This window comes from Adiantum capillus-veneris, chromosome 14, assembly GCF_014529385.1.
Source record: "Adiantum capillus-veneris isolate H3 chromosome 14, ASM1452938v2, whole genome shotgun sequence".
In the NCBI taxonomy this organism is placed as follows: domain Eukaryota; kingdom Viridiplantae; phylum Streptophyta; class Polypodiopsida; order Polypodiales; family Pteridaceae; genus Adiantum; species Adiantum capillus-veneris.
The window spans coordinates 41363486-41390515 of record NC_140944.1 but is presented as its reverse complement, the minus strand read 5'-3'; the positions used below and the strand labels follow the sequence as shown (position 1 = coordinate 41390515).

At 42.0% G+C, this 27030-nt stretch overlaps 1 protein-coding gene and 1 pseudogene across 2 annotated transcripts; both read left to right on the top strand.

Moving 5' to 3' along the window:
• Positions 1–12970: 12970 nt before the first annotated feature.
• LOC147442259 (uncharacterized) lies at positions 12971–15958 on the top strand. Of its 2 annotated transcripts, none has more exons than XR_015190285.1 (2): positions 12971–13106; positions 15676–15958. XR_015190285.1 is itself a non-coding variant. In XM_086529627.1 (2 exons), exons 1-2 carry the CDS (start codon positions 13166–13168, stop codon positions 15703–15705), a joined length of 2307 nt encoding a protein of 768 aa, XP_086385753.1. In that variant the 5' UTR covers positions 12978–13165; the 3' UTR covers positions 15706–15958. The 2 variants fall into 2 exon arrangements, 1 of the variants encoding a protein (XP_086385753.1); XM_086529627.1 differs by having other exon boundaries at positions 12978–15442.
• An 8306-nt stretch (positions 15959–24264) lies between these two features.
• LOC147442258 (peptidyl-prolyl cis-trans isomerase 2-like) lies at positions 24265–25169 on the top strand (annotated as a pseudogene).
• The last annotated feature ends 1861 nt before the right edge of the window (positions 25170–27030 follow it).

Here is a 27030-nt window from a genome sequence, read left to right as displayed (position 1 = left end):
GAAATATGGGTTACTTTTAGCAAATTCCATGCTACCCTTAGTACGTATGTACAATCCAGCATTTGAGGGGCATTTGGAGTGGTCGATGAGATGAAGGTTAAAGGGTGCTTTAATTAGTTCCCCTTTGTCCAGGAACTGTCCACCTTTAAGAATCTTGAGTTTACAGTCTTCCACAGTATAGGCATGAAGGTTGGACAAGGATACCCAGGTTTCACTAAGAATAGGAGCCAGGAAGGCTTTGTTTGGCAGAACCCACAGTTGATGGTCAACTCCAAGAGATTCTATTTCTATTTGTCTTATTGGTAAGACAGGAAAAACTTTAGAGATTTTTGGTACCATCTAAGGAGGTTAACATCATTGAGGAAGCAAATATTATTTTGAAATTCTTTTACTGCTTCCACTGTTGCACTATCTCGACAGAATATGCCACCAGTTGGAGGGATGGAGGGGGTATTTGGCGTGCAGACAAATGAGGGGTTAAGCCCACATAGTTTTCTAAGGAAGTTTGACAACCCAGCTCCAGATGAGGAGAACAGGGCAAGTTCTTGCTGATATTGTGAAGCAAGGACCGGGAGTTGGGCAATATATTGGGACAAAAAATTAACACCTTCTAGGGGGTCTTTGTCCAATGTAGCTAGAATTTCTACCCAGTCATTAAATGACAACATATGCAAGACAGATAGTTTTTTATCCGAGGCAAGTGCCGAATCATAAATAAGTTGTGAAGCATCCAAGCTGCTAATACATCTGAGGACAAGGGAGGAGGCCACAGAGAGGGGCTCCGAGGTTAGTTCCAATCCTTGAGAGAGAGCAAGAGTCTGCAAAAACAGTGAGGTCAGGTTTACTTTTTCTTGCACAGTATGTAATACATAATTTGGCTTTCCTAGCAAGGAAAGGTCTAGTTCTAGTAGCCAAGGAATTCTTTGGTGTATGGTCTTTAAGTTAAAGCTTAATTTGATCAAGAATCTTTGCATGATTCTCAAGGTTGTGATTAGTACTCATGCAAGCTGTCATTCTATAACGTGAGCAATCATGAAACAGAGGTGACATAAAAATTAGCAAAGTGTCTAGATTGTAATGTATACTTGGTTCTGCAAACCTTCAACCAGAAAAGTCAGAGACTATGGTAGCCGTGAGCAGGGAACCAGAAAAAGAGTCTAAAAGGGGCCACCTAACACCAGTCTACCAATAAAGGATTTACAGACTGTGGGTCCAAATTAGAGCTCCATTCCTAAGATAATTTCCTAGGCCAGCATCCCGATTTCCCCCGAAAAGGAAAAACCTTATGTAAATGATGTGTGTGTGGCTATTTAAATCTTAACTAATAAGACATAATTGAATTTTTACATTCAAAAGACAGTTGGCCAAGAAATAATGAACAAATATGTACAAAAATAACTCAGTATCAAAATTATTTAGGTACAATGATTGTAGGAAAGAGATCCTCTTTTAGTAAGACCAGTAGTAAAAGAACTTCCCCGTTCTTCAGTGATGAGTACTTCATTAGAGTAAGGTTGCTTGCCAAAGAAAACAAAACCCTCCAAGATAGGATAGAGTCCTTACCTGCATCCATCCAAACAAGACAACAATTCAGTTAGCATGTGTTTTACAGGTATCAATAGACCATATCAGTTGTTATCCATGTCCATCTTACAGAATTTAATTACTTTAGACAAGCTAGGTCATTTATTAGAATTTGTATGTTTAGCAGTCTTTACATATTCCTTCCAAAATGAGCGGTACAATCTACCTTCTAATCTGAGTGGTGAAGTCCACCAAGAATCCAAACATCAAGAGTTTTCTTTAGAAATTTTTCAAATAGTAAGGTTTACTTGTTTAGCCATAGCTCGGTAGCTATGCTTAAGCCCACAGTAGCAACCATATACTTACCAATCAATAGAGTATCGAAAAACTCATCTTTACCAAGTGGAACCTCATGTCACGAGCCATAGCTCGGTAGTTATGCCAAAGCTGAGAGTAACAGCCATATACTTACCTTCAAACTCCCAAGATTTCTATTAAGTCATTAGCATCCCATAAAGAATGGTAGTGTTCGGCCCTGCTTGAGTTAAGATGCCTTAATGTTTCAACAGCCATAGGTACTAGATGAGCTAAAAAACCCCAAACCTTCGCCTCATATGAAATCATGAGGGAAAGTACTGTACACAAGTCCAGGTGTGGCCATAGTTCACCAAAGAGAAAAACCAAAAGTTTCCATGCAAGTGTTCAACAGAGACCATCACCATTTTTAATGCAAAAACGAGGTTTCAATACCCAAGATTCCATTTATACCAAGTGTACTCATAGATCACCAGCCATAGCTTCACGCCATAGCCGAATGTAATAGCTATATACTTACCTTCAATCCAATTTATTAGTATCACACAATGAACTGTAGTGTCAGGCAAAGCTAAGCCTGCAAAGTCCTGTAGCGGCTAAAACAGAGCCAAAAAAATTGATCTTGAATGTAACTACTTCAAAGAATAAATTCCTCCCCTTTTCTTAAAAAAAACCTAGTTAGGTCGGCAGTCGCCAAGACCTGCAGTGGCTTGAACAAATCCAAAAGAATTCGAGATATGCCAGTTGGTGCGCAGTTTTACCTCAGAAAAACCCATCGACAAAAATCCCCAATAGTCAACCTATTTAACCAACAAATCACCCCACTTTTATAATGTACAAGAGCCCTAGTGTATCAACTGTTGAAAAAAACCAGTTGTGTCCGCAAGTAACAAACCCCAATGAATAAGACGACCTCATTTCTAAACATGCTACCGTAACAAAATGTTGCTTCCATTTATACAGTCGGGACAGAACAACAGTTCCCCGTTAAGCAATATTCATGTCCAGATGTAGCAAATGTTGAGAACGGCCATCAGGCCAAGCCAAACCATCACACTCACGCATACATATACACACCTACATACACCCACACACAACCATATATTGATTTATGCAGGGGTGAAGTTCTGCAGTGGCTTTTTATAGAGCCGACCCCTAGATTACATGCAGGCATTCCCTTTAACAGAAAAGCCATAAATCGTCTCAAATCCTAAGCCATTTATGACATGGCTCAATAATTTGTTCTTTTTATGCTTATGACTAATAAACAGTGTATAAATTAGACAACATCACTCTTTACCAACCATGCATAGTACTGCAATAACAAACAAACCAAAATCGAATCTTGTAGTAAGGTAGAATATGACACGTGTGTTACTTGAGCTACAAGCTCTATTTTAGCAAGTTCAGACAGTGGCGAAAATGAGCAAAAAAAACACCTACTCTAGGGCTAAGTGAGGGCCAGAGTATGCCCTCACCTCAGTTTATATAGGATGGTGTGCACGCTCCCAGAGCCAGCAGGTTGAATGCATTCGGCCGCCCTCAACTGCGCGAGCTTGCAAGTGCCATTGCCTGGGGAAGGCGATCGAGAGTGGACAGGGGCCGCCTACCAGGTGTGATGATAGCATTTGTTTCTTCATGCTTTGATTAAGCAGGGGTAAAGTCCCATTATAAGGCAGTTTCCATTGGCATGGAAAAAGGGTATCATTATTATGCAAACAGGGGGGGGGGGAGGGAGTATACCCCCGAAGAACCCCCCTCCTTGCTTTGGTCGACCCCCTCCTTTAGCACTATCTTGTACATTATTAGACCTCCTCAACCCTAGCCAAAAACATGCTTAGTGCATATCAAGCAGCAAGGGTAGCCTTGGGACAAGTGTCTCCCTTTCCCCTTTGAGAGAGAGGACTTGATAAATGCATAAACAATTAATTGAATCAACTAAATTATCATTGGACCCCTTGGGAGGCTAACCAATAGGCTTTAGGCACACTATGAGGGTAACATGAAGAGGATGTTGACAAGTGTCCCTGTTGCTTTCTTTGTACCAAGGATGCCTTGTGTGAGGGTGTATGTATTCTACCTCTAGCCCCTACAATGAGGGTTCACCCCCCCTTGTGTAGGAACAGGCTTTGACTTTTGAGTACCTTACCCCCTCAAGCCCCTTAGTCATGGAGCACCTTAGCACCTTAGTCAGCAAGCACCTCAAGCTTGGGCCGGGTTCCCACCTCAAGCACAACCCTAGCTTACCTAAGGTCAAAGGACTTTTAACACTAACCATTGGAAGGCTTTAATGAAGCTAACCCTAAGGTATTTAAGCTCCATTATCTAGCCTTGCTCTTTAACAAATCATCTCTCATTTGCACCTTAGTCAGCAAGCATGACAAGCACCTCAAGCTTGTGCCGGGTTGCCACCTCAAGCACAACCCTAGCTTACCTAAGGTCAAAGGACTTTTAACACTAACCATTGGAAGGATTTAATGAAGCTAACACTAAGGTCTTTAAGCTCTAGTAGCTCGCCTTGATCTTTAACAAATCATCTCTCATTTGGACCTCTTTACCATTGGCCCCGTGTTGAGATAGACCCGTAAGCACATGTCTATATTCTAACCCTTGTTCTTGTCTATTCTCCCACATTAAATGATCAATTTAATATGAAAATTTTGTTTGGGTTGGTTAGATATTAGATTTTATGACATTACCTCTCTCTTGAAATCATAGTCGTCCTCAACTATGAGGTAGAAGATATAAAGCCTTAGTCATTAGTCAATGTTTTGTAGCGGGTAGAGAATCCCTTTTTACCCTACAACATCATTCCAAGATGGATGACTAATTCATTTTTGGTGCTTGGGAGATGTAGCTTCTGCAAGCATGTCTTCTCTTTAGTCCATTTCATTCTCCCAAGTAGAGTGACAATTTCTACTTGGTGTTTGAGAGACGTCATCACAAACATGATTCAAGCATGCATACTACTTAAATTTGTGCACAATAAAAGGATAACTAGTCTTATAAGACAAAAAAATTGATCATTTAAAATAAACATGTACATTTGCTTACTCTAATGTAGCATTGTAAGCATTGACAAGGTTCATACTATCCTTAAGCTGTATTCCTTGCATCCATCTAGCATCTTCAAAAGGATAATTTTTGAACTTAATAAGATACCGTCGAATAATCTTACCATGTCATAGTACCTTGTCTTTATGCCGATGGATAGCTTCGGGTTGTATCACGTCTTCTTGGTCTTCAATTTTGGGAGGGTCTTCAATAATTGGTTCACTTGGTGGCTCTCCTTTGAAGGGCTTAAGTAGGCTCACATGGAAAGCATTGTGTATGAGCCAGTGATTGGGCAACTTGAGTTGATAAGCCATCTCATTGATTGGCTTCAAAATTTGAAAAGGACCATAGTATCTTTTTGCTAGTTTAGCATAATACTTTTGATGGCCCATAAGATTTTTGCCCGTCGTTTGCCTCAATCGAGCCATGGGAAACTTAAGTTAGACCCAATCGTTTTCTTTTAACGTTAAGGTCCTTTTGTGCTTGTCAGCAACAACTTTTTTCCTTTGTTGAGAGATGGATATAGCCTCCTTAATATTTTGAAAAGATTCTTATAGATCATGGCTATAATCATCGGCAGCGAAGATCTTCTCGTGTACTTTAATTAGCAAGGGACTTTTAGGTCTTCCCTCAATTATTTCAAAAGATGCTTTTCTAGTAAAAGTATGGACAGTATTATTGTACGCATACTCAGCAAGAGGTAGTACTTTTCCCATTGTGAGCATTGGTCTACTTCTGTAACATAAGTTTCTAGTAGATCAAGAATTGTAAGATTGGCTATCTCACTTTGGCCATCCGTTTGTGGGTGAAAGGCCGAAGATAAATTCAATCTTGTACCTAGATTTTCAAAGAGACCTTTCAAAAAATTACTGGTCATTCTAGGATCTCTATCTGACATGATGGATGTTAGCAATTCATGGTGTTTGAAAATCTGAGATATGAAGAGAGTTGCCATTTGGTGTGCCTTGATAATCTTTTTGACAGGAATAAAGTGTGCTTTCTTGCTAAAACTGTCGACTATTGTCCATATTCCCGTATTCCCATGGATAGACTTGGGTAATCTAAAGATAGAATCCATGGATATACTCTCCCATGGTGAATTAGGGATTGGCAATGGCTGGAGTAATCCAGCTTGCTTCCCTCTATCATACTTAGTCTTTTGGCATACGACACATTTTGAAACATACTCTTGTATGTCCACTTTCATGGTAAAGAGTAGGTTGAATGCCTCTAAGTCCCGCATAGGGAGGAGCATGGGATTCATACATGACTTTCTCACGAAGGGAGTGGGTAACACATAGCCTATTGCCATGGAGAAGATAACCATCCTACAAGGTGAATGGTTCTTCTTTCTTCCCCAAAGCAAGGGCTGACATTATGTCTTTAGAGTCAGGGTCAGTAGCATATTCATCTATCATAGAAGCTAGATCATTGTGAGTTGCTATAGATACCGCATTAACTTTTGGTCCTCGTGAAAGTGCATTGTCCACTTGATTGTGCTTACCAGTAATATGAGCAAAATAAAATTTCAAAAGAAAATTTGTCCACCTCATTTGTTTGCCGGAAAGTTTGGTTTGCATCATGAAGTACTTGAGACTTTGGTGGTCTGTTTGTAAAATAAATGGAGTCCCCAATAGATAGTGCTTCCATGTGTCTAGGGCATGTAGAACAGCTAAAAGCTCTTTCTCATAAATGCCCAAGACCGGTTCATCCGTATTGAGCCTTTGACTCTCATATGCTATGGCATGTCCTTCTTGAAGCAAGACTGCTCCATGGCAATCACCACAAGCATCACATTGGACCTCAAATGGCCTTGAGAGATCCTGAAGCATGAGAATTGGTTGGGAGGTAAGCTTCTCTTTGAGCTTGTCAAAAGCATTTTTCTCCTTAACAGTTCATGAATACTTAATGTTCTTCTTTGTTAAGTCATGTAATGGTTCTTCTATTTGAGAGAATTTTGCTATGAAGCGTCTATAATATGCACACATACCAATAAAGCTTCATAGCTCTTGTAGATTCCTTGGATTAGGCCATGCTTTTATTACCTCCAACTTTGATGGATCCATACGGATACCATCTTGAGAGATAATATGACCTAAGTATTAAATCTCTTGAAGGAGAAATTCATTTTTCTTTTGATTGATAAAAAGCTTGTTCTCCCTCAATGCTTGAAAAATCACGTGGAGATGTTGCGTGTGTTCCTCCAAGGACTTGGAGTAGATGATGATATCATCAAAGAACACTCCAATGAATTTGCGGTAGGGTCTAAAGATTTTCTCTGTTAAACAATTGAACGTAGTTGGTGCGCCTTGTAACTTATCAAACAGATCTTCTACCAGACGTACAGGAAATTGTTTTTGATTGTGATATGGTTTAGTGCTTGATAGTCCACACACATGTGATATGTACCATCTTTCTTTTGCACTAAAAGAATTGGAGAACAAAAGGGACACAAGCTAGGACTCACCATCCCTTTGTCTACCAATTCTTGTACTTGCCTCATGATCTCCTCTTGTTGAGCTTGGAAAACTCGATAAGGATGTTTATTAGGCGGTGAGCTTCTTGGTATGAGCTCAATTCGATGGTTATCACTCCCTCATTTTGGAGGTAAATCCATAGGGATATCATCGATGAACACATCTTGGAATCCTTTTAGAAAATTAGACAAGTCTAACTCTTCTTGATTCCTACCATTTACATTTGATGAAACATTAGGATCTTTTAGGGACTCTTTGATAAAAATCATGTACGCAAAAACTGAGCTTTTCATTGATTTATCAAAAGCAGGAGTAATTACAAGTGGTATAGTACAACCAGTCTCACTAGAATCTATATACATGCTCTTTCCCCTGTAGGTGAAGTAGATTCTCCTTTCAAGGAACTTCACATTGACAACCATGCGGTTGAACCATGGTGTCCCTAGGATAGCATCCTCATGTTGGAGAGGAGAGATAAAAAAGTCTTCTTTGTCAACAAAGCTTTGGACATGAAGCCTCAACTTCCCAATCAAGGGAGTAACGGAGGCTTTTTGTCCCTTGAAAGCTCCATCGACAGTTGCAGTATCTCCCATCTCAAAATCTTGAATGCCCAACTTGGTGGCCAACTCCATTGATATGAAGTTGTGAGTAGAGCCAGGGTCAAACAAGATGAAAGCATCATGCTCCCTTACCTTTCCCCAAGCATACGAGAGAGGTGATCCTTTGCAAATGAGCATCCTCATTTGGAGCTTCGATAGTGGAATCTCTAGGAGTCTCATTGCGGGCATCTCTCTTGGGGCAAGAACGATAGCCATGTCCTTGCTCCCCACACTTAAAACATTTGTGGTCCTTGAGAAAAGCTTCAAGATCTTTAGGAGAGAGTTTGTTTTTACCTTTGTAAACTCCCTTCTCATTTTGGAATTATTGTTGTTATTATTGTTGTTGGAATTGCCTTGGGAAGAATTTTGGGCATTGGTTTTCCCCTTTGCATCACTTTTGTCTTTGCTTTCCATGGGCTTGACATTCCTTCTAGCCCCTTGTTGGAAAATGATGCACGAAGCAACCATAGTGTGGTGGATTACTTTGGTGATAGAAGCAGACCATTGGGAGTTGACGTACTCAGACATCTCTTCAGGTAATCCCGCACAAAATTGTTGCTTTTGTTCGGCAAAGTCTATCTTCTGAAAGACAATAGCCTTGAGATGTAAATCTCAAAACTTTTCCATATGTTTGTGGATAGACTCATGGGAGAGAAGCTTCAAACTCCGCCATTCGGTAAGCACTTTGTCCTTTGCATCGCTTGCAAGGAATTGCTTCATGATGGAAACTCGTAGAGTTTTCCATGTCTTTGGAGCTTCGCCGTTGCCATGAAAGCTAGCCCACCATTGACAAACCAATTTCTAGAAGTACATAGCTACATGGTGTAGCTTGGAGGACTCCGTGAAGCCCTCGTCTTCAAAGGCCGCATCAAATTGTTGGATGAAGGCCACTACTTTGTCGGTAGCACCAAAGGTGCCATCATAGGTGAGAAAAGAGATACTCTTTCCTCCCTCTTTGAACTTCTTGAGCTTTTGGGACCTTCTCCATGCAGGGTAAGATTTGAGATGTCCTCCCCTCTTGTATTCTCTAGGAGAATAGCCATAGCTTTTGTCGGAAGAGGAGGAAGGTAAAGAGGAATGAGAAGAGGGTGACCTCTTTCTTGTCCTTTTCTTCCTTTGTTTCCACTCTTTCCCTTTTGGAGTGACGAGGAGAAGGACTATGGGTTGATCGTTTCCTCTTGGAGTTAGCGATCGTCTAGACTGCCACCTTCATGGAGCCACATCTTCAGAGGAACTTAGGGATTCGTTACTTTCTTGTTCTTTGGATTCCTCCTCTCGTATGGGAGAGAGTCTTAATCTTTTGGGGGTCTCATCAAGAGGCCTCCTAAGCTCTCTATCCTCTTGGAGAGGAAGGGAAATCCCATAAGCATGAATTTGTTGAGTAACTTTGGCTTGCAAAGCAGGGTTGCCCATAGCTTGTTGCAACCCTTCTACAGGATAATTGACAAACATGGGGGAATCATCATTAGAACCTTCTGCAAAATCAAAGTTATCAATGTTCATTCTACTCTCTTAGTTATTGTTAGCCATGCTAATTAAACTTATGTATAGATTACTTTGTGCTTTGGTACCCTCAAAAACCTTAGTCGCTACTCTTCTTTAACTTTGAAAATCAATCCTCAAGCAACCACACCCGTGGTTTAGACACTATTGATTGCAAAGACTAGTGGAGAGGGTCTAACATTCTTCAGTTGATTATGGTTCCTGTTGAGCTTGCTTGTCGTCCAATAATGGTTAACCCAAAGGCAAGCCCCGAGAGGCTCCACTATTAAGACTATAGTTCCCAACGGTGTACTAGAGTCAGTTGGCTATTTTAATTCCCTACGCACAATACATGCATCTAAACTGGTTTTTGATCATAGGAATAGATAGAGCACATCCTAAGGAAGCTATAGAGTGCTTCAAATCTGAAATCAACTAACCTAAAATAGGTTGTTTATCTTATGTGCATTTTTGTTCGAGTGTCAAAAATGACGTTTGAGCACATGAGAGTGTTGAAGAGGATACTTTGCACATTTGTCACATTTGAGTACTGTAACTACATGAAATCAACGTATTAGGCGTCGGTAAACATGTTGTTTATCTTAGGTGCGATTTTTCCAAAGTGTCAAAAATGACTTTTGAGCACATAGGGATGTTGAGGATACTCTACACATGCTAGCCATAGTGCAGATACAGATAAAAGATTCTTCTTGATCCCAAGAACATACAATGCATCAACAAGTGTGAAAGAACTGCCATTTGCAGCATTAAGCACAATCTTTCCAACTCCCTTGACCGGATAAGAGGCATTGATGGCACAAGTGACTGAATTTGGCATGAGGTACATCCTTGAGAGAGGTAAACAAGTCACGATGAGAGGTAATGTGCTTTGTAGAACCATTGTCAAAGTACTACACATGAGCATCTACAACAACTGACAAACATGCATCATGGATAGTAGGATCATAAGTACAATCTACACTAAAAGCCCATTTTGCATCAACATCAGCATCATAGTCTCTTTTCACAGAAGACTCAACAATAACTACATTTGTAGTGGAGCCAACACTAGTAGTGGAACCAGCCTCTTTCTTCTTATCCTCTTTGTCCTTCAACTTAGGACACTGCTTGATCAAATGATCATTAGCTTTACAATAATGGCAATGCATTTTCTTTTTGCCCTTATCACCATAATTACCAGACGAATTGCTTCCATTAGAAGCATTAGAAACAGGTGATTTACCACTCACAGAAGAACCATGATAAGTGGCTACATTGCTGTTACCACCTTTTCTTTGAGTAGCTATAAAGGCATGTTCAACTGCACACTCTCTAGTCCTCTTTTTTTTTTGGAAGCGACTCTTGCAACACCAATGTGCATAATGCATCAAACTTGAAAACTTCAGGATTTCCTTGGGTCAAAGTCTCCAAGTACTAGCAAAAGTCTGGTAAGAATCTGGCAAAGCGTCAAGTGAAGTCTACACAAGGGAACTGTTAGAAATGACTTCACCTGCAGAAATAAGTTTTTCATTGATATCCTTGACACTAGTAAGGAAATTTTCCATGTCATATTGCTCATGCATAATCTTCGACTCCAACTCTTTACGCAGCAATGCAATTTTTGTCTCATTGCGACTTGCATAAAGACTAGCCAGAAAATCCCAAGCATGTTCTACAAATCTTGTTGAATGAATGCGGGGAATAACAGTGCACTTCACAGACAATGCAATCAGTGCATAAGCCTATGCATCTTTTACATCTTAACGAGCTTGCTCAGCCGTAGGCAAAACAACTCTAACGGTAGCAATCCTTGTAGTAAGACCTGCAACGTCCGTCAAAACCAGGACGTACATCAATGCCCTGCACATTGTTCCAAACACCCTTTGACACAAGAACATGTTGCATCATATAAACCCACATAGGATAATTTTCCCCATCCAATCTGTCCTCTGCAGCAAACATCTTGGACACATCTGTGTTGTTGTCAGCCATGGTAAATGTTGCACCTTATGTGAAAACTGCTCGAAAAGAGGAGGAAGAAAGTGGGAACAACATGTGCTATATAACACAAACCATAGAAGACTATAAGGGACCTGTTATGCAAAAAACGGCACTGACAAAATTTTTGCACAAAATAACGAAATAGCCTACGCAGTACTGCTTGTAGTGGAAACGAAGGCCGAAATGAGCCTGAATAAAAAATCTGAGCAGACTAAGCTCTACGAGCATTCCCAGAATATTTGTCAACTTTTGAACGCTAGCCAATGCTCACGAAAATCGAAGAAAGTGAGCAAGCGTGTGCTGGAGCTGCTGGTGACTAAGCTCGAGAGGACGCAACCTGCTCTGATACCAATTGTTGGAATTAGGGTTGCAAGAAAACACACACAGCTTGGAGAAGATAAAGGAAGCTTGAGGCACACAAAAGAGAGTATGTTACTTAGTGTGCAATGGAAAGATAAGATAGCCCTAGAGTGATGGGTGTAACAATGCACAGGCGGAAAAACCTCCTAGTGAGGGAAAAAATGCCCCAGTGGTCCTAAGTTTGTTCACACACATCCTTACCACATGTATATGGTAAAAAATTCATCGGATCAAGCTTGTGATAAGGAAAGTGGATTTTGGTGTCTGAAACACACCTGAGACCGATCTAGGTGAGAGCACATTAGACTTGGGGTTTCTGAGAGATTAGCTATCTCTTGTAGCCTCCATGCACTAGTCGAGTCAGCTACGTCCCATTCATTGACATTTTATGTGTGTGGTTCTCGCTTTGCTAGCATCGATATGGTGAGGCTTGGCAATGATGCTTGGTTATGCACCTAAAAATCTAATCTATGCTAAGGCGAATTTATGCCTAAAGCAAGCTAAAGCTAATTAATGTTTTGTGCGGCATATGCTTCGCAACGAACCATTCCTCCGCACAAGAGAAAATGACTTGCTTCAAAATTTCTCACTTGCATTCTAGTGTTGGACACTTGGGAGCTTTGTCTCTCTTGTTGTTCAACCATCACAAATTATCAATACCTAATGAAACACATCATTTTGTAGGGCACTCTAAGTTGAAATTGATAATGCAACCAGTTAAAACTTGCCAAGTGGAGCAACGATAGACCAACAATTTGGAAACATTGGCTACGCTAACATAGGAAACATCTAAACAACTAGTTAATATATGAATGTACAGAGTGCTTTATAGACTTTTTCTTCTTACATGGTAGATTTGTAACCCATCAGTGCCGTGGAGTGGAGCAGTGTTCACATCTGCTCCCTCAAAATCTTGTTGGATCATTTGGAAATGCAAGCATGCATTTGCAATCTTGTTTAGGTAATGAGCTCTAAAAAAAGCTTTGGCCGAATTAGGTCTCCCCAATAAGATTCCCTCTTTCACCATCATACATCCTTGCAATATCTCTTGGAAGTGGAAGGCATGAACTTTTATTATGAAATAAATTGGGCATATTAAAAAATAGTTTGGAATAAACAGGTGTCGAGATCTTATGTCTTTAGAGGGTAGAATGAGAGACTAATAGAAGGCCCCGCCAAGTTCCAACAACAGAATCAGGGGGTCCAAGGGCGAGGACGTGAGAATGTGTGACAGGATCGTGCCCTTCCTCTCGCAAGCAAAGGACTCGCAACCCTCGACCTCCTCCGAATGCAGGTAATCTCTTTCTCTTCATCAATCCAAGTTTCTCCTGCTCTTCTTCAGTAGTCTGTTTCATGAGCACCATGCTGCTTGAATCCGCTTTGGCTGAGCTCTCATCAGCCCAGCCCAATACTGGCCATGGCGGAAGATCGCATGCGCAACCACCTTATCGGGAGGCTCTCCCTTACACCAATATGCATTATCCTGTGGAGGTAGAGAGAAGCAAGGCAGTTGGGTTTTTGTCTTCCTCTGCTAATGCAGTTTCATGGGAGACGAATGCCCACCTTGGACTAGTGGAGAGAAGCAGGGCAGGTGCGGTTATGTCATCCTCGTCCTCTGCTAATGTGGTTTTGCAAGGGGCTAATGCCCAGTTTCGTGTCGGGCATCGCTCATATTCTAGCAAGCAATCGCGCCTTGATATGGACCGACAACCACCCTCTCGCTCTCAGTCCATCGCAACCAATGTTCAGCAGGTGGCTAAAACAGATAATTATGTGTCACCTTCGGTTGATGATCGCTCATGGTCCTCAGAGATGGAACATCAGCGATCGCCCCCTTTGAATTGCCCTTTGCCAGTTTCTAGAGCCTCCTCAGAGGCACCTTCCAATGTAGACAATGGCAGTGAATCACACTCGACTCGCCATGGGGCTACATACGAGAAGCAGATTTCTATTGACCCACATTCCGTCTCTTACAGACGGACATCTAGCTTTACCCCTTCCGCTTGGGAGAGTGATCGGAGCACTCCAGAGGCAGCAAGCGTGGCCTCAGCTCTGAATCATTCACAGCCTCCCAATGTTGAACGAGCAAGAAGCTCAACAAGTGATAGGTCTGTGGCACCACACTCGCCCCGCTCCATCAATTTCCCAGGCAGGAGCTATTTACGGGGCCGCCTGTCAGTACCTGACCTAACCCAAGTTAGCCCATTCGCAGATACTTCCAACTCGGACTATTCATCAGATCGCAGCTCTAGTTACTCGCTTGCAGAGTCCCCCATTAGCACTCTAGACTTGCATAGATCTCCATTGCATGTAGCCCCGCCCTCTCCCCCCCCTGATGACTACTATCAAGCCATCTACATGCCCCCTCCTGCTCCACCTCCTCCAAGGTATCAAACCCTCTCTGCAAATGCTGGGCGCGGCCCCGCACGAAGCCTCTTCTCAGCCCCGCTTCCTCAACCACAGCGCATAGCAAGCTACAAAAAGACCTTGTCCTTCCAAGTGAGAGAGTTGGATGACTTCTCATATGGAAGAGAAGAGAGGTATAAGGTTAACCCCGCAGATATTGTGGAAAGACGTGCAAGTTGGCGCCAAATATCAAATGTAGAAAGACATGTAAGCTTACAAAGAGATACAAATATGTTGTCAAACCAAGGGATGTCACTAGAGCGCCGCCACCATAGCTTGCAGGAAATTTTAGAAGACCCGAGGAGTTCTTCTGCTGATATGAGCTGCTGCAGCTTCCTCCCTTTCTTGGGTGGACCTAAAGCTAGAATACCTAAGCAGTCGCCGCAGATCAAACATCATATAAGCCCGGCTCTGTCACAAAGAGTTCTCTCACAGAGATCATTCCACGACCTTGCCCTTCCTCCCAGTGATGGATTTGCCAAACAGAATGTAAGTAGTGAGCTCTTTAGTCCGAGTACAGAGGCTGAGGCGATTTTCTTTAGAGAGCCTTCCGTAATGGAGAGGTTCGAATATAGAAATAGCTCATCAACAGGTGAAATCTATGACGAAGGTGAGGAAGATAATTGCGATGAAGAAGCTGAAGCAGATGAAGACTTGAGCAAGATAGAGAGGGCAGAAGAGGTGCTTCTCTCTTTCAATGAAGCTTATTCTCCTGTTGCCTCTGCATTTGTGTTCCGTCCAAATGAGAATACGAGTATGATAACGAAGGAAGGAGAGGTTTCGGCAGCACCTAGAAAAGCTTTGAAAGGGAGCAATGGAGCGGAAGATACGCGACCGGCCTTTCGACGTGTGCGGTTCAACCTTGGGTCGATGGAGCCAGCGGAGCAGGAGGTTGAGAGTGTGATCTCTAGCTCAGCATCTAATTCAAGGGAAATGGCTACTTTGATGGGGAACATGGGGCCCTTTTCTCTGCCTAGAAGTACTACAAGGAGAGCATGGGATGACCTCTTGACACCAAAGGACCATAGCATTAATGAATATGGGGAATCGGATGCCATAGTTAACCATAGGATCTATGATGGGGATGATAATCAAGGGGTCTATTGCAACCTGCCAAGTTATACAAGGGCACAAAGTATGAGGCAACACCAGGCAGACCTTTCTATGACTATTGCGAACAGCACTATGTCAGCTAAGAAGTCTTCATCAAGGACATCTTACAAGGTAGCCTAAACTGTTGCATTCTGAAAACACACACACACATATATATGTGATTTCCGAAGACATATATATGTGTATATGTATGTATATATATGAGTAGATATATATGTATATATGTACGAATCCTTGCCTTAATCAGTTGCAAAAGGCACGTGAATGCTGGTAAGTTTCACGGTTGAAATTGCTTTGGATTGAAGTTGTTCTGGATCTCAATGCTCTTGTTATTTTGTCTGCAGCCAATGCTTTTTCATCCGGACACGAACTAGTATTGTTATTTTGATTGTCAATGGGATCTTAGCTCAATGGGAAAGGTGTCTCTGGGTGCATAGAAAGTTATCACTGTCCATGTAAAGGAAGATGCGTAGCTTAACCTCGTGGCAAGCACATGTTGACCTATGACATCAACACTTTTTGATACTCAAAACCCGAGGAAAGTTGGTTGATACTGAGCAGCATAATACTCCATGTAATTGTTTCTGCTCACAAGAATTGTAAATTGCTACCTCATTTTTATCAGCATTTTTTTTATGAACAAGAGCTTTGGTACTGCATTCATTATGTTGCTTGCACTGGTGGGGTCTTTGAAGCTAAGTTCATTAAGGTGGGAAGAATATGTTATTCAGGAAAAGACACTTTATGAAAATCCATTGTCCATTGCTTTGTAATTGTGCTTTTAGAGTCAACCATGGTTGAGATGTCATGTGGAAAAGGGAATAAGCAGGAGAGAGAGGAGAATAGGACAGAGAAAAATGCTAGAGAGAGTAGATGGAGAGGGAGTACGGACAAGGCATGCCGGGCAATCTGCTAACAAGAGTTTTGCACAATACAATGCAAAATGGGAGGCCCCCTCCAAATATATAGGGAAGTAATAGAAATGTCCAACCCACATCTCAGTAACACGTCAAATTTATGGGAATTTGAAGGGTCAAAAACATAATAATATGTGTCCCAACAACAAAAAGGCCACAAGTGGCAACCATACAAAATTTAGGGAAAACCCCCCATGATGCCTAGACTCTAGATAAGCGTCACAAGGCTGGGTATAGCTATAGAGAAGCTTTAAATTATAAGATGTAGAGTGGAAAATCCAGGGGATGACCTCCAAAACTTGAACACCCCCTCTTAGATTCAGGGTACACAACAAGACAAGGAATTTGGGGCTCCAAGCGTGACCATTGATGGAAAAAACACCTACGGCAACAAGTGCTACCAACCGCCATGAGAGTCCACCAAGCTTTAGAAACCTATTTCAACCGTACAGGCTAGAGCTCCTCCGCTTGTTATACACCATGCTATGTGGGTATGTCATCAATAGTTGTAGGTTATAGGATAAAAAGGTCGGAGGTGGGCCATGCCTCCTTCGGGAACTAGTCAAGCCGTCGTGCTCCAAAGTCCAGCTCACAATGCTAGAAGCCAATACACGCGTCTTGTGCCCAAGTATCACAAAGATATACAGCCATTGATGTCAAAGTTGACATGCGGAAGCGTTCGAACCGAGAGAGAGAGAGAGAGAGAGAGAGAGAGAGAGAGAGAAGAAGAAGTAGAAGAGAGTTTTAACGTCGTAGAAAACTATCCAAGAGACCTTAAAGATCTATCCAACGAGGAGAGTTGAACTCAAGACCTGTTATTCAAGAGGGAAATGGCATAACCAATCTACCACACTTTTGTGATAGAAAGGTTATACCATTGAAAGGGCGGTGGTAATGCGTGTTCTAGTCTCCACCCAACCGTGCTATCTTATAGCCTCCCCCTAGCGTACACATTGTCCGACCGTGCCGGTGGCCTTGCCCATAGGATCCATGTCCTTACATTTATCCCTCCTTGGAGAATCGTTTTCGTCCTCGAAAACGAACATAGGAAAATGTTTCTTAAGTGAGTAGACATTCTCCCATGTAGAACCTTCTTCAGGTCTATCTAGCCATTTTACCAACACCTGTCGTATGACATGATGTCTGGTGTGAAGCTCATGAGAATCCAAAATCTTTTCGGGCTCATGAGGAATGCTTGGTGGTGCGATAAGGTAAACCAACACACCTGTGTCAATGACATTATCATTATGTCCTAGTTGTTTTCGTAAACGACTAACATGAAAAACAGAATGAACTCGTGAGTGCTCTGGAAGAGCTAATTTATAGGCCACTTGACCTATACGTTTGAGAATGGTAAACGGTCCACAATAGCGTGGTGAAAGTTTAGCAAATTTTTCCGTCTTCAGACTTTCTAAATGCTCCGAAACTTTGAAGAAAACCTTGTCTCCTTCTTCGAAAGTAGCAAGACGTGATGCTCATCTGCATACTTCTTATATCTATCTTGAGCTTGCTTAACATTCTGTCAAGCAACTCGAAGCATGTCAAAATGTTATTGGAGAAAATTCTTCGCTTGTTGTATCTTCTCCTTAGCCAACCCCAAGTTGAAATCCATACAAAAGCATAAATGGATTAAACCCTGTAGTCACATACTTTGAACTATTATAAGAAAATTCAATATAGGTAAGTAGTTTAATTCCCAATTGGTTTGCTTCTTGCTAACGTGCGCTCGTAGCATATCCTCTAGCACTTGATTAACTCTTTGTGTTTGACCATCCGTTTCTGGATGATCAGTCGTACTTATATCAAGTTTAGTTTCCAACTTTTGGAACACAGCTCTTCAGAAGTGATTATCGAACTTTCTATCTCTATCACTAATGATACTAGCTAGAATACCGTAGAGTTTATATATATGCTCTACAATAGCCATGCTAATTCCGGTGTCTTAACCGTAGTTTTAATGGGAATGAATCGATCCATCTTTGTGAGACGGTCTACAATTACCCAAATGGCATCATGGCCACGATTTGTAGTAGGTAGTCCTACTACAAAATCCATAGAGATACTCTCCCACTTACCTTGTAGAATCTCTAAAGGATGTAAAAGGCCACCTACCTTGATGCGCTCTGCTTTATTAACTTGGCATTGTTGACAGTTTAGTACGTACTCTTGAACATCATGATGTAAGCCCGACCAATAAAATTGTCGTCGAACTAAGACATACGTCTTATGAATACCTGGATGACTAGCACTTAGACTATCGTGACACTCAAATAAGATTTGGCGCCTAGTGTCTGAGTCCTTTGGCACACATACTCTATTTTTGTGGAGTAAGTAGCCATCATCAATGAAAAAATTCCTCCATCGCTTAAGCTCTTCCTGAGTAGGGGTGGAGCTCTATGTGTTGAAGTTTCTATCTACGCGTGCAGAGACATGTTGATCTGGCTGTTCAGAGACATGTGAGTGTGAGGGATCTCTTTTTAAAACTGCACTCCACACTTTAGCATATGATTGATCTTATGCACACTTGCCATGTAATGACTCCAAAAATCCACTCTTTAGTTCCGTGAAAGCAAGTGAATTAATCTGAGGCATTTGACTTAGTGCATTTGTTACTACATTATATCGCCCCTTGCGATATCGTAGCTTACAAGCATAATCTTGAAGGATTTCTGCCCATCTAGCTTTACAGACCTTCAAGTCTATTTGAGTAGTAAACCATTTGATACTCTCATGGTCAAAAACTACTTCAAACTCGGCACCATATAAATAGTGTCACCACTTTCGTAAAGCGTGAATTATGGCACAGAGCTCTCTCTCATAGACAGAATAATTATGTTGAGCTCTATCTAACTTTTTACTTTCAAAAGCTATAGGTCTTCCCTCCTGGAGAAGTACCACACCAATTGTTTTATCACTAGCATCAATCTCTACCACAAACCGCTTAAGTGGGTCCACGATTGCTGCATTGTCATAAACTAAGCAGAACTCGTCTGACTAAGGGTAAACGCAGTTTATATGATCTCGAGACGAAAACTTACAACGCACTCATGCCTTATGAATGGAGCAATTCCAAAGAGCGAGCGAGGTTTTTCGAGCAAATAAAAAATAGATCAAACTAATCCAAGTAAACATCAAGGAGGCTATATAGCCATGTCACCTCTAAAAGCATTTTGGACTTGATTACACATCAAAGTCTCTTAAAGAATTCATTCTACTCACACCTATATGGAAGCTATCTAGAATGAAGTTTGAGCAAGAAGGAATACATAACTCAACATGCTAGCACAACCAAAGAAATTTTCATTGTAGAAATCTCACTTAGTTCTACATACTCCACACTATGTTGTATTTTGTTGATCAAATCTCTGTATTCTCGATTATGCCTCTAGTGAGTCTAAGTGGTAGTGCATAATGGTTAGGAATGGGAGCACCACTAGAAGACACATGGTTTTCTGAGTTGGTCGATGTTCCTCATGATAGTACTCTTTTGATATTGCTAGCTTTATGCCGTACTTCATGCTTGTTGAGTGCTTGATACCCATATAGTTGTAATTCCAAGGGTACTCATCCAAGGAGATTCCAATGCCTACTGGATATCTGGGAAAATCCACCGTCTGATTCTGAGATGGAACTACATAGTATCCATCTACTAAACCCGCTTCCTCTTGCCCTTCTTCTGCTTTGGTGCCTTAGAAGTCCCAGTGCTAGCATTGTCCTTCTGAATAAGTCTGTAAATGGCCTCTTGCTCAAGCTGATCCCGCATTTCTATGGTTATCTCAAATTCATGAGTATTACCATACACCGAGCGAGCTTTATCGAGCAAGTGGTAAATCCGAGCAAGACCCACCACAAAGACTAAACACTCAAATCAAGTGAACACTAGTTTTAAACAAGATATCTTGTCCTCTATCCACGTTGAGGGTGTGGGCACTCAGTTGTAACACATTACATGCCTTACAAATGCTTGATAGGTGCATTCTTTTAATTGGATGATTTTTTTCAAATTCTACCATATGAATTGACAATAGGAATACCACTCGCCACCACTCCCTCTTCCTGATTTTTAGTATGAAGTCGTTGGGATGATAATATTGGCAAACATCACACACATTCCCTATGGCGCAATTGCCTAATGCAACCATCCTTTATCTACACAAAGACTCAGAAGGCACTCTATACCACATGAAGACTATTGGCACCTTGTTTAGGTGTATCTACCACTATTGTTAACTAAACGTTTTTGAAAAAAAGGTCTTTAAACTATTATCACTAGCTTAAAACTCAAAAGCCAAACTATTTTTCAAGACCTAAAGAATGGATGAAATTACAATTACACTCTTTTTCTCGATAACTGAAAGTAGTCACACTACACGGTTGCGTACCAACTCAATGAGGCCTCCCCCCTCCCCCCCTCTCTCTCTTCAAGTCATCACAAAAGCATTTACCTTTCATGTATTTTTTAGAAATCTATTTCGGATTTCAAGCTTGTCAAGACATTAAATAAAACCCAACATAGATTTCAAGCTTGTCAAGACATTAATTTTTACCCATTAAAGTATAAAAATTGATGTATCCTTCAAAATTTTGATCTATAGACGCATAAAGCCTTCTATGGCCATTGTGTACCAAAATTTATACATTTTTTGTGGGCACTAATTGCCCTAGTAGGTCTCTCCAAGTTTATTTTATTCCCCATTAGGAGGAATAAACATGTATTCCACCATCCACAAAATCTTTTAAAAGTCTTTATCCTTTACTGTGTTGGAGGCGAACAATTATGATATTTTTTACCATCTACTATCTAAGCTTGCTAGACATCCTTAATGCAGGAGCAAGGAAGCAACCAGGAGGTGTCATCTCTCTCTCTCTCTCTCTCTCTCTCTCTCTCTCACACACACACACACACACACACACTCACTCAACACCTCATCTTCTCTCTTGTGTGTATGTTGTACCTTACTGTTTTCTTAAAAAGGAATCTAATCATTTATACAGATTTTTAGTAGAAAAAAAGAGTAGTAGGGAGCCCCAATTTCAAAAATAGAGGAATAAATTAAAGGAAACCTTTTGAGATTCTCTCTCTCCCTCTCTCTCTCTCTCTCTCTCTCTCTCTCACACACACACACACACACACAATTGCCAATGCGGGTGACTGCCAGTCCTCGACTGCATGTCAATCAAAGTGGTTGATCGGTATTTTGTTAGTGTGTTGGTTCCAGCTGCCTGACTTGTACACACAAAGAGAGAGAGAGAGAGAGAGAGAGAGAGAGAGAGAGAGAGAGAGGTGACCGTGACAAACAATATATTAGGCCTTGTAAGTTGTCACTTCTTGCTTCAGTCATGTGATCTCCTCTCCATGTGCTAAAAGTGATTTGAGTGCAAATGCATCCCCTGACGTGCACCCACATGATGATAAGTACCCAATATGGTGGGTAGGGCAGGCGCTCTCTATCTCTCTCCGTGAGCCATCTGTCTGTCTACGTCTAAGTGATGGCTATGTACTATCTATCACGACAATGCAAGATAAGCAAAAAGAGGGGACTCATGAGAGAGTCTCTTGTCAGCTTTAAGCTAGGGAAAATAAAGTAGTATGCATGAGTGAGGGTGCGCCATGGAAGCCGTAAGTGAGAAATGAAACTCCATCTGATGCACAATGCATGCGACTTACGCAAGCCTTGATTTGTGTTACGCATGCAAGGGGACGTGCACCACCATGCCTGTGCATTAAATGCGGCAGGTTGCAGCCAGTGACTTGCAGCCACATATTTCTAGGCAATTACCTGCAAACGGTGAAAGATTTGACATGATTTATTAGGGGGTGTTTCGCACAGAAGGGGATTTTGCATGGGGCAATGGGAGTCAACCCACCTGGGCCATTTTTGTATCTCCATCCAAATGGACAGAGTTTAGCAAACCTAACCGGTTAAGGGTACATGCTACGTTGTAGCCACCTCGCGCAATCAGGACCACGCCGAACTACAGCGCCTTGTCTGTAGGGGCACATGGAAATTAGGCGATCTACAATAGGCGATAATCTAGCGAGGGTCAGCATCATACGGCCTCAATTTAAATTGGCAAGGGTAGGTCCTTTGGGGTCGCGGGGTCAGGTAACCGCAACCCCCCTCCCGCACGAAACGCCTCTTATCATTTCAAAACTCCTCTAAACAAGCCGCGACACCGCGGATTGTTTTTAGGAGCTTTTGGACATCATTCGGACACGCGAGAGAGAGAGAGAGAGAGAGAGAGAGAGAGAGAGAGAGAGAGAGAGAGAGAGAGATTCAAATATCGTCCACGGAGGTCAGATATGACCTATGGGACCAAGCAAACAGTACAACATCTTGTTCCTCCCAGTGAGGGAGTCACAAGTGGATACATATCAGTTAAGGATTGAGGGTCCATCATGAAAAAAAAGAAAAAAAGGAAAAAAAAAACTAGATGCTAGGGAGGATTGTTCAAATGGGGATAAGAGGGTTTGGAAGTTCGAAACTCCTGAATGATCGCCTTCCCCACACAATAAACTACCCACTTGCCTTGATCTCGAGCCGCGTGTACTTTCTTGAGCTTTTCACTTTTATCTTTGAGTTGTGTTGAAGTGAGTTATTCTGCAATCCAAAGCTTGGTGTCCTTGAGAAAACGTGATTGTTGAAGTAACATGAGCCGACCTTCCCGGTTCTCGAATTTGAGAATGGCGTGTCCACTTGGGATGGACTTGCTGACGCCCCTTATGGTGATGCTCTTGATTGTGTTATAGTCAAACTCAACTAGTTTGAGGGTTTCTTTGAGGAAGTCGACGCGTTTGGAGAAATCACTCGAGATTGTGTTCCATGTTTGAGGTAGCCCACCAATGGGGATCTTGAGTGTGTTTTCTTGTTGTTGGAGTCCGCGTGCCTGAAGTTCAGTTGTCACACAAGATCCCACTTTGGCAAGCAGGACCGAATGTGTTTGGGTGACGTCTGCTTCGACTTCTTTTGCCTTAGTGGTTAGCAACATCTACCAAGGATTCCAAGCGTGCTTCGAGTTTACCGATGCGCACTTTAAGGTCCCGATTCTCTTCCATAACTTGGTTGAGAACTGCTTCAAGCTGTTCTAGGCGATCGGTCTTGCTCGGAGCTGCTACGACTACGGCAAACTACGAACTCTTCTATTGGACTTTGGAGTAAACATCTTTACCCTAGGTGGACTCGAGGCCCAAAATTTGTGTGTGTACCCACACTAATAGCTCCAGCCCGCGTTTCCTGCTCACAGCTCTGCAGCTTGTTTCCTGCTCGTCAGCTCTGCAGCCCGAGCTTTCCCTCAAGCTACGGTCTCCAGCTCGTGAAAGCTACGGCCTCGCTCAGATATTCGATCTTGATGGCGCTCACCTGCTTGTGAACCGGTTTCATAAGGTTTCGACAGTACAGAGGTTAGGTCGAGGTTAGGGTGTAGGGCAGAACTGAGAAGTAACGCCCCCACCCAACGGGCTGCCCATCGCCCCTGGGGGGGACTGTGCGAGGGGAAACTTGGCAGAGAGAGAGAGAGAGAGAGAGAGAGAGAGAGAAAGGCAGCTCGAGGAAAAATAGAAGCAAGAAGTAGCTAGACAGAAACAATAAATCCCTCTGCAACATAAGCCATAGATTTCAAAAACATTTGGAGATCTCTCTCTCTCTCTCTCTCTCTCTCTCTCTCTCTCTCTGGGGAGAGAGAGAGAGAGAGTGGCAAGAGGTTGGTGAGTGGAAAGAGAGAGTAGCAAGTGAGGAGCATAAATGGCATCCCTCGCAGGTTCTTCTTCCCTGCTGCCCATGCCCGAGCTCTTGGGGCAGGCGATTGCCTCCTCCACCCCGTCTTCCTCTTCCCCCGTCTCCTCCCCATCCCCCGCCACTGATGATCCGCCATTGTTATCTTGTCCTTCGTGAGGCTTTTAAGAAGTATGGAGCCACCTGTGGACCAGAGGTAGTCTAGGTTATTTATGAAAGAGAGAGAGAGAGAGAGAGAGAGAGAGAGCCAGGAACATGCCTTCGCCATGCTACCTACAGGTGATCTCGAGGCAATAAAGCTGGGAAACTGCACGTGCAGCAGCATGAAGCATTGAAGCCGCAATGTACAACGCTCAGATGTCGAGGGACACTATGGAGGGTTTCTCGTGCTGCGAATATTGCAAGCTTAAGCCTTAACGTCGATGCGCCATAACCACAACCACATTGCAAAGTGTGTCGATTGGGAAGAGGCGACGTGCTATAGCCAGTGACCTGCAACCATGTTTTTCTAGGCAACGACCTTCCATGATTTAATCATTTCAAAAGAGTCCGCGGTGGTGCGGACTGTTTTAAAGAGTTTTTTGGACCTTAAAGTTGAGTCATGAGAGTGAGAGTGAGAGAGAGAGAGAGAGAGAGAGAGAGAGAGAGAGAGATGAGCATATAGTATTGTCTTGTTTTGTTTCTGCGACCGATCTGATTTTGAGCTCCTCCAAGTCTTCCAAGGAACCATGACCGCCAACTCAAGGGAGTTCTTTGACATCAACATTGGTGACAAGCAAGCGGAACTCTTCGGAATGGAGCTTTATGCCGACACTACTCCCAGAACTGCCGAGAACTTTAGGGCTTTGTGTATTGAAGATAAGGGGTTAGGCAAGCCTTACAAGCCTTTGCACTTCAAAGGCTCTTTTTTTCACAAGGTGATTCCAAACTTCAAGTGCCAAGGAGGAGACTTCACCCTTGGAGATGGAACTCGTGGGGAGTCCGTCTATATTGGAGCTAAGTTTGCTGATGGGAGCTTCATAGATTTTCCTCTACACTGTCCACACCCAGTGGTTCGACAAAAAGCATATTGTATTTGGACGTGTGTTTGAGGGCATGGATGTGGTGAAGAACATTGAATCTGTGGGCTATCCGAGTGGCAAAACAACAAAGAAAGTGGTTATTGCTGACTGTGGCCAGATTTCTTAGATTGGTCATATTGCTCATAGTATGAGCATCTATTTTTATATAAATTCATCAAGGTTTAGTTAAGGCTATGAAGCAAATGAACTTGGAGTTGTCTAACAAAAGTAATTGTGACTTTGGATTATCATGACCCCTTTTGGTCAAGGAGCTCTTTCCTGTACTCGTAGGCTGTTAAAAATGCTACAGCGGTGATTTGCATATATATATATATATGTGTGTGTGTGTGTGTGTGTGTGTGTGTGTGTGTGTGTGTGTGTGTGTGTGTGTGTACATATATATATATGTGTGTGTGTGTATATATATGTATATACAAACACACACACACATATATATATATATATATATGTGTGTGTGTGTGTGTGTGTGTGTGTGTGTGTGTGTGTGTGTGTGTACACACACACACACACACACACACATATATATATATATATATATACACATGTGTGTGTGTGATATATATATATATATGTGTGTGTGTGTGTGTGTGTACATATATATATGATATATGCATATATCATATATATATATGTACACACACACACACACACACACACACACACACACACACATATATCACACACACACATGTGTATATATATATATGTGTGTGTGTGTGTGTGTGTGTGTGTGTCTATATATATATATATATATATATATATATATATATATATATATATATATATATATAGAGAGAGAGAGAGAGAGAGAGAGAGAGAGAGAGAGTTAAGGACCCCCACCTTCATAAGCATGGAAGAAGATGCAGTCCTCGTCACGATTCGCCATTTTTCATCATCTTTCTTCTCATGGCTCCCCATTCTTTCTTTCGTCTTTTTCTACATCATCTTTTGTGCATGCCTTCTCTGTCACAATGGCTGAGAAATTGATTGGAGAGAAGATCTCAAAGTTCAAGAAGCTTACGATCTTTTTGACAAGCATGGCGATGGCAAAATCACCATCAAAGATCTTGGTACTATGATGCACTCACTTGGACAAAACACGATAGAAGTAGTGCTATAGGAGATGATAAATGAAATGGATGCAGATGGCAATGGAATGATCGATTTTCTCGAGTCCTTGAATCTGATGGCTAGTAAGATGAAGGGTATTGACTCTGAGGAGGAGCTGAAAAAACCATTCAAGGCTTTTATAAGGACCAATATGGGTTTGTTTTTGCTACAAAGCTTTGCCATGCATGTGATGACAAATCTGGGAGAGAATTTGACAGATGAGTAGGTTGATAAAATGATATGAGAGGCAGATGTTGATGGTGATGGACAGGTGAATTATGATAAATTTGTAACAATGATGCTCTCAAAGTAGTGCTTTTGACATGTGTAAAAGGTAAACAATGCACAACCATGCTTTACTGCTAAAATGAGCAGCTTATATTTGAAGGCTTGATATGAAAACAATTTTTTTGTCCCGAAACACAAAAATGCTAGGGTGGATGCTCGAGTGACACAAACCTAACCGAGGGGGGGAGGGGGTAATAAAAGTGTAATCATGAATGTGCGCTTTCATTTTCCATGCTCAAGGTGACAAAAGAAAGGAATCTTCTTTTGAGAGCAAATGGTATCACCCTAACAAAGGTCTGTCAAAATAGCCTTCTTTTGCCTCTCTTTCTTAGTACCTTTCATTCAAAGAGGGAGGAAAGAACATCTCTTTCCTTACCTATGATGGCACCTTTGATGCTACAGAAAAAGTCTTGGCCTTCATCCAAAAATTTGATGCGGGGTTTGGAGATGATGTCTTCATGGAGTCCTCTAAGCTACACCATGTAGCTATGCATTTTCAAAAGTCCACCAGGCAATGGTGGTCTAGCCTACGGACAAACGGTGAAGCTTCATTAGAATAGGTTCCTAAT

Excerpts from the sequence above, each read along its gene's own strand:
- LOC147442259 (XM_086529627.1), top strand. The coding sequence starts at position 13,166 with ATGAGCACCATGCTGCTTGAATCCGCTTTGGCTGAGCTCTCATCAGCC. Across the intron at positions 15,443-15,675 it reads CATCAAGGACATCTTACAAG|CCAATGCTTTTTCATCCGGA; the intron begins GTAGCCTAAACT and ends TTTTGTCTGCAG.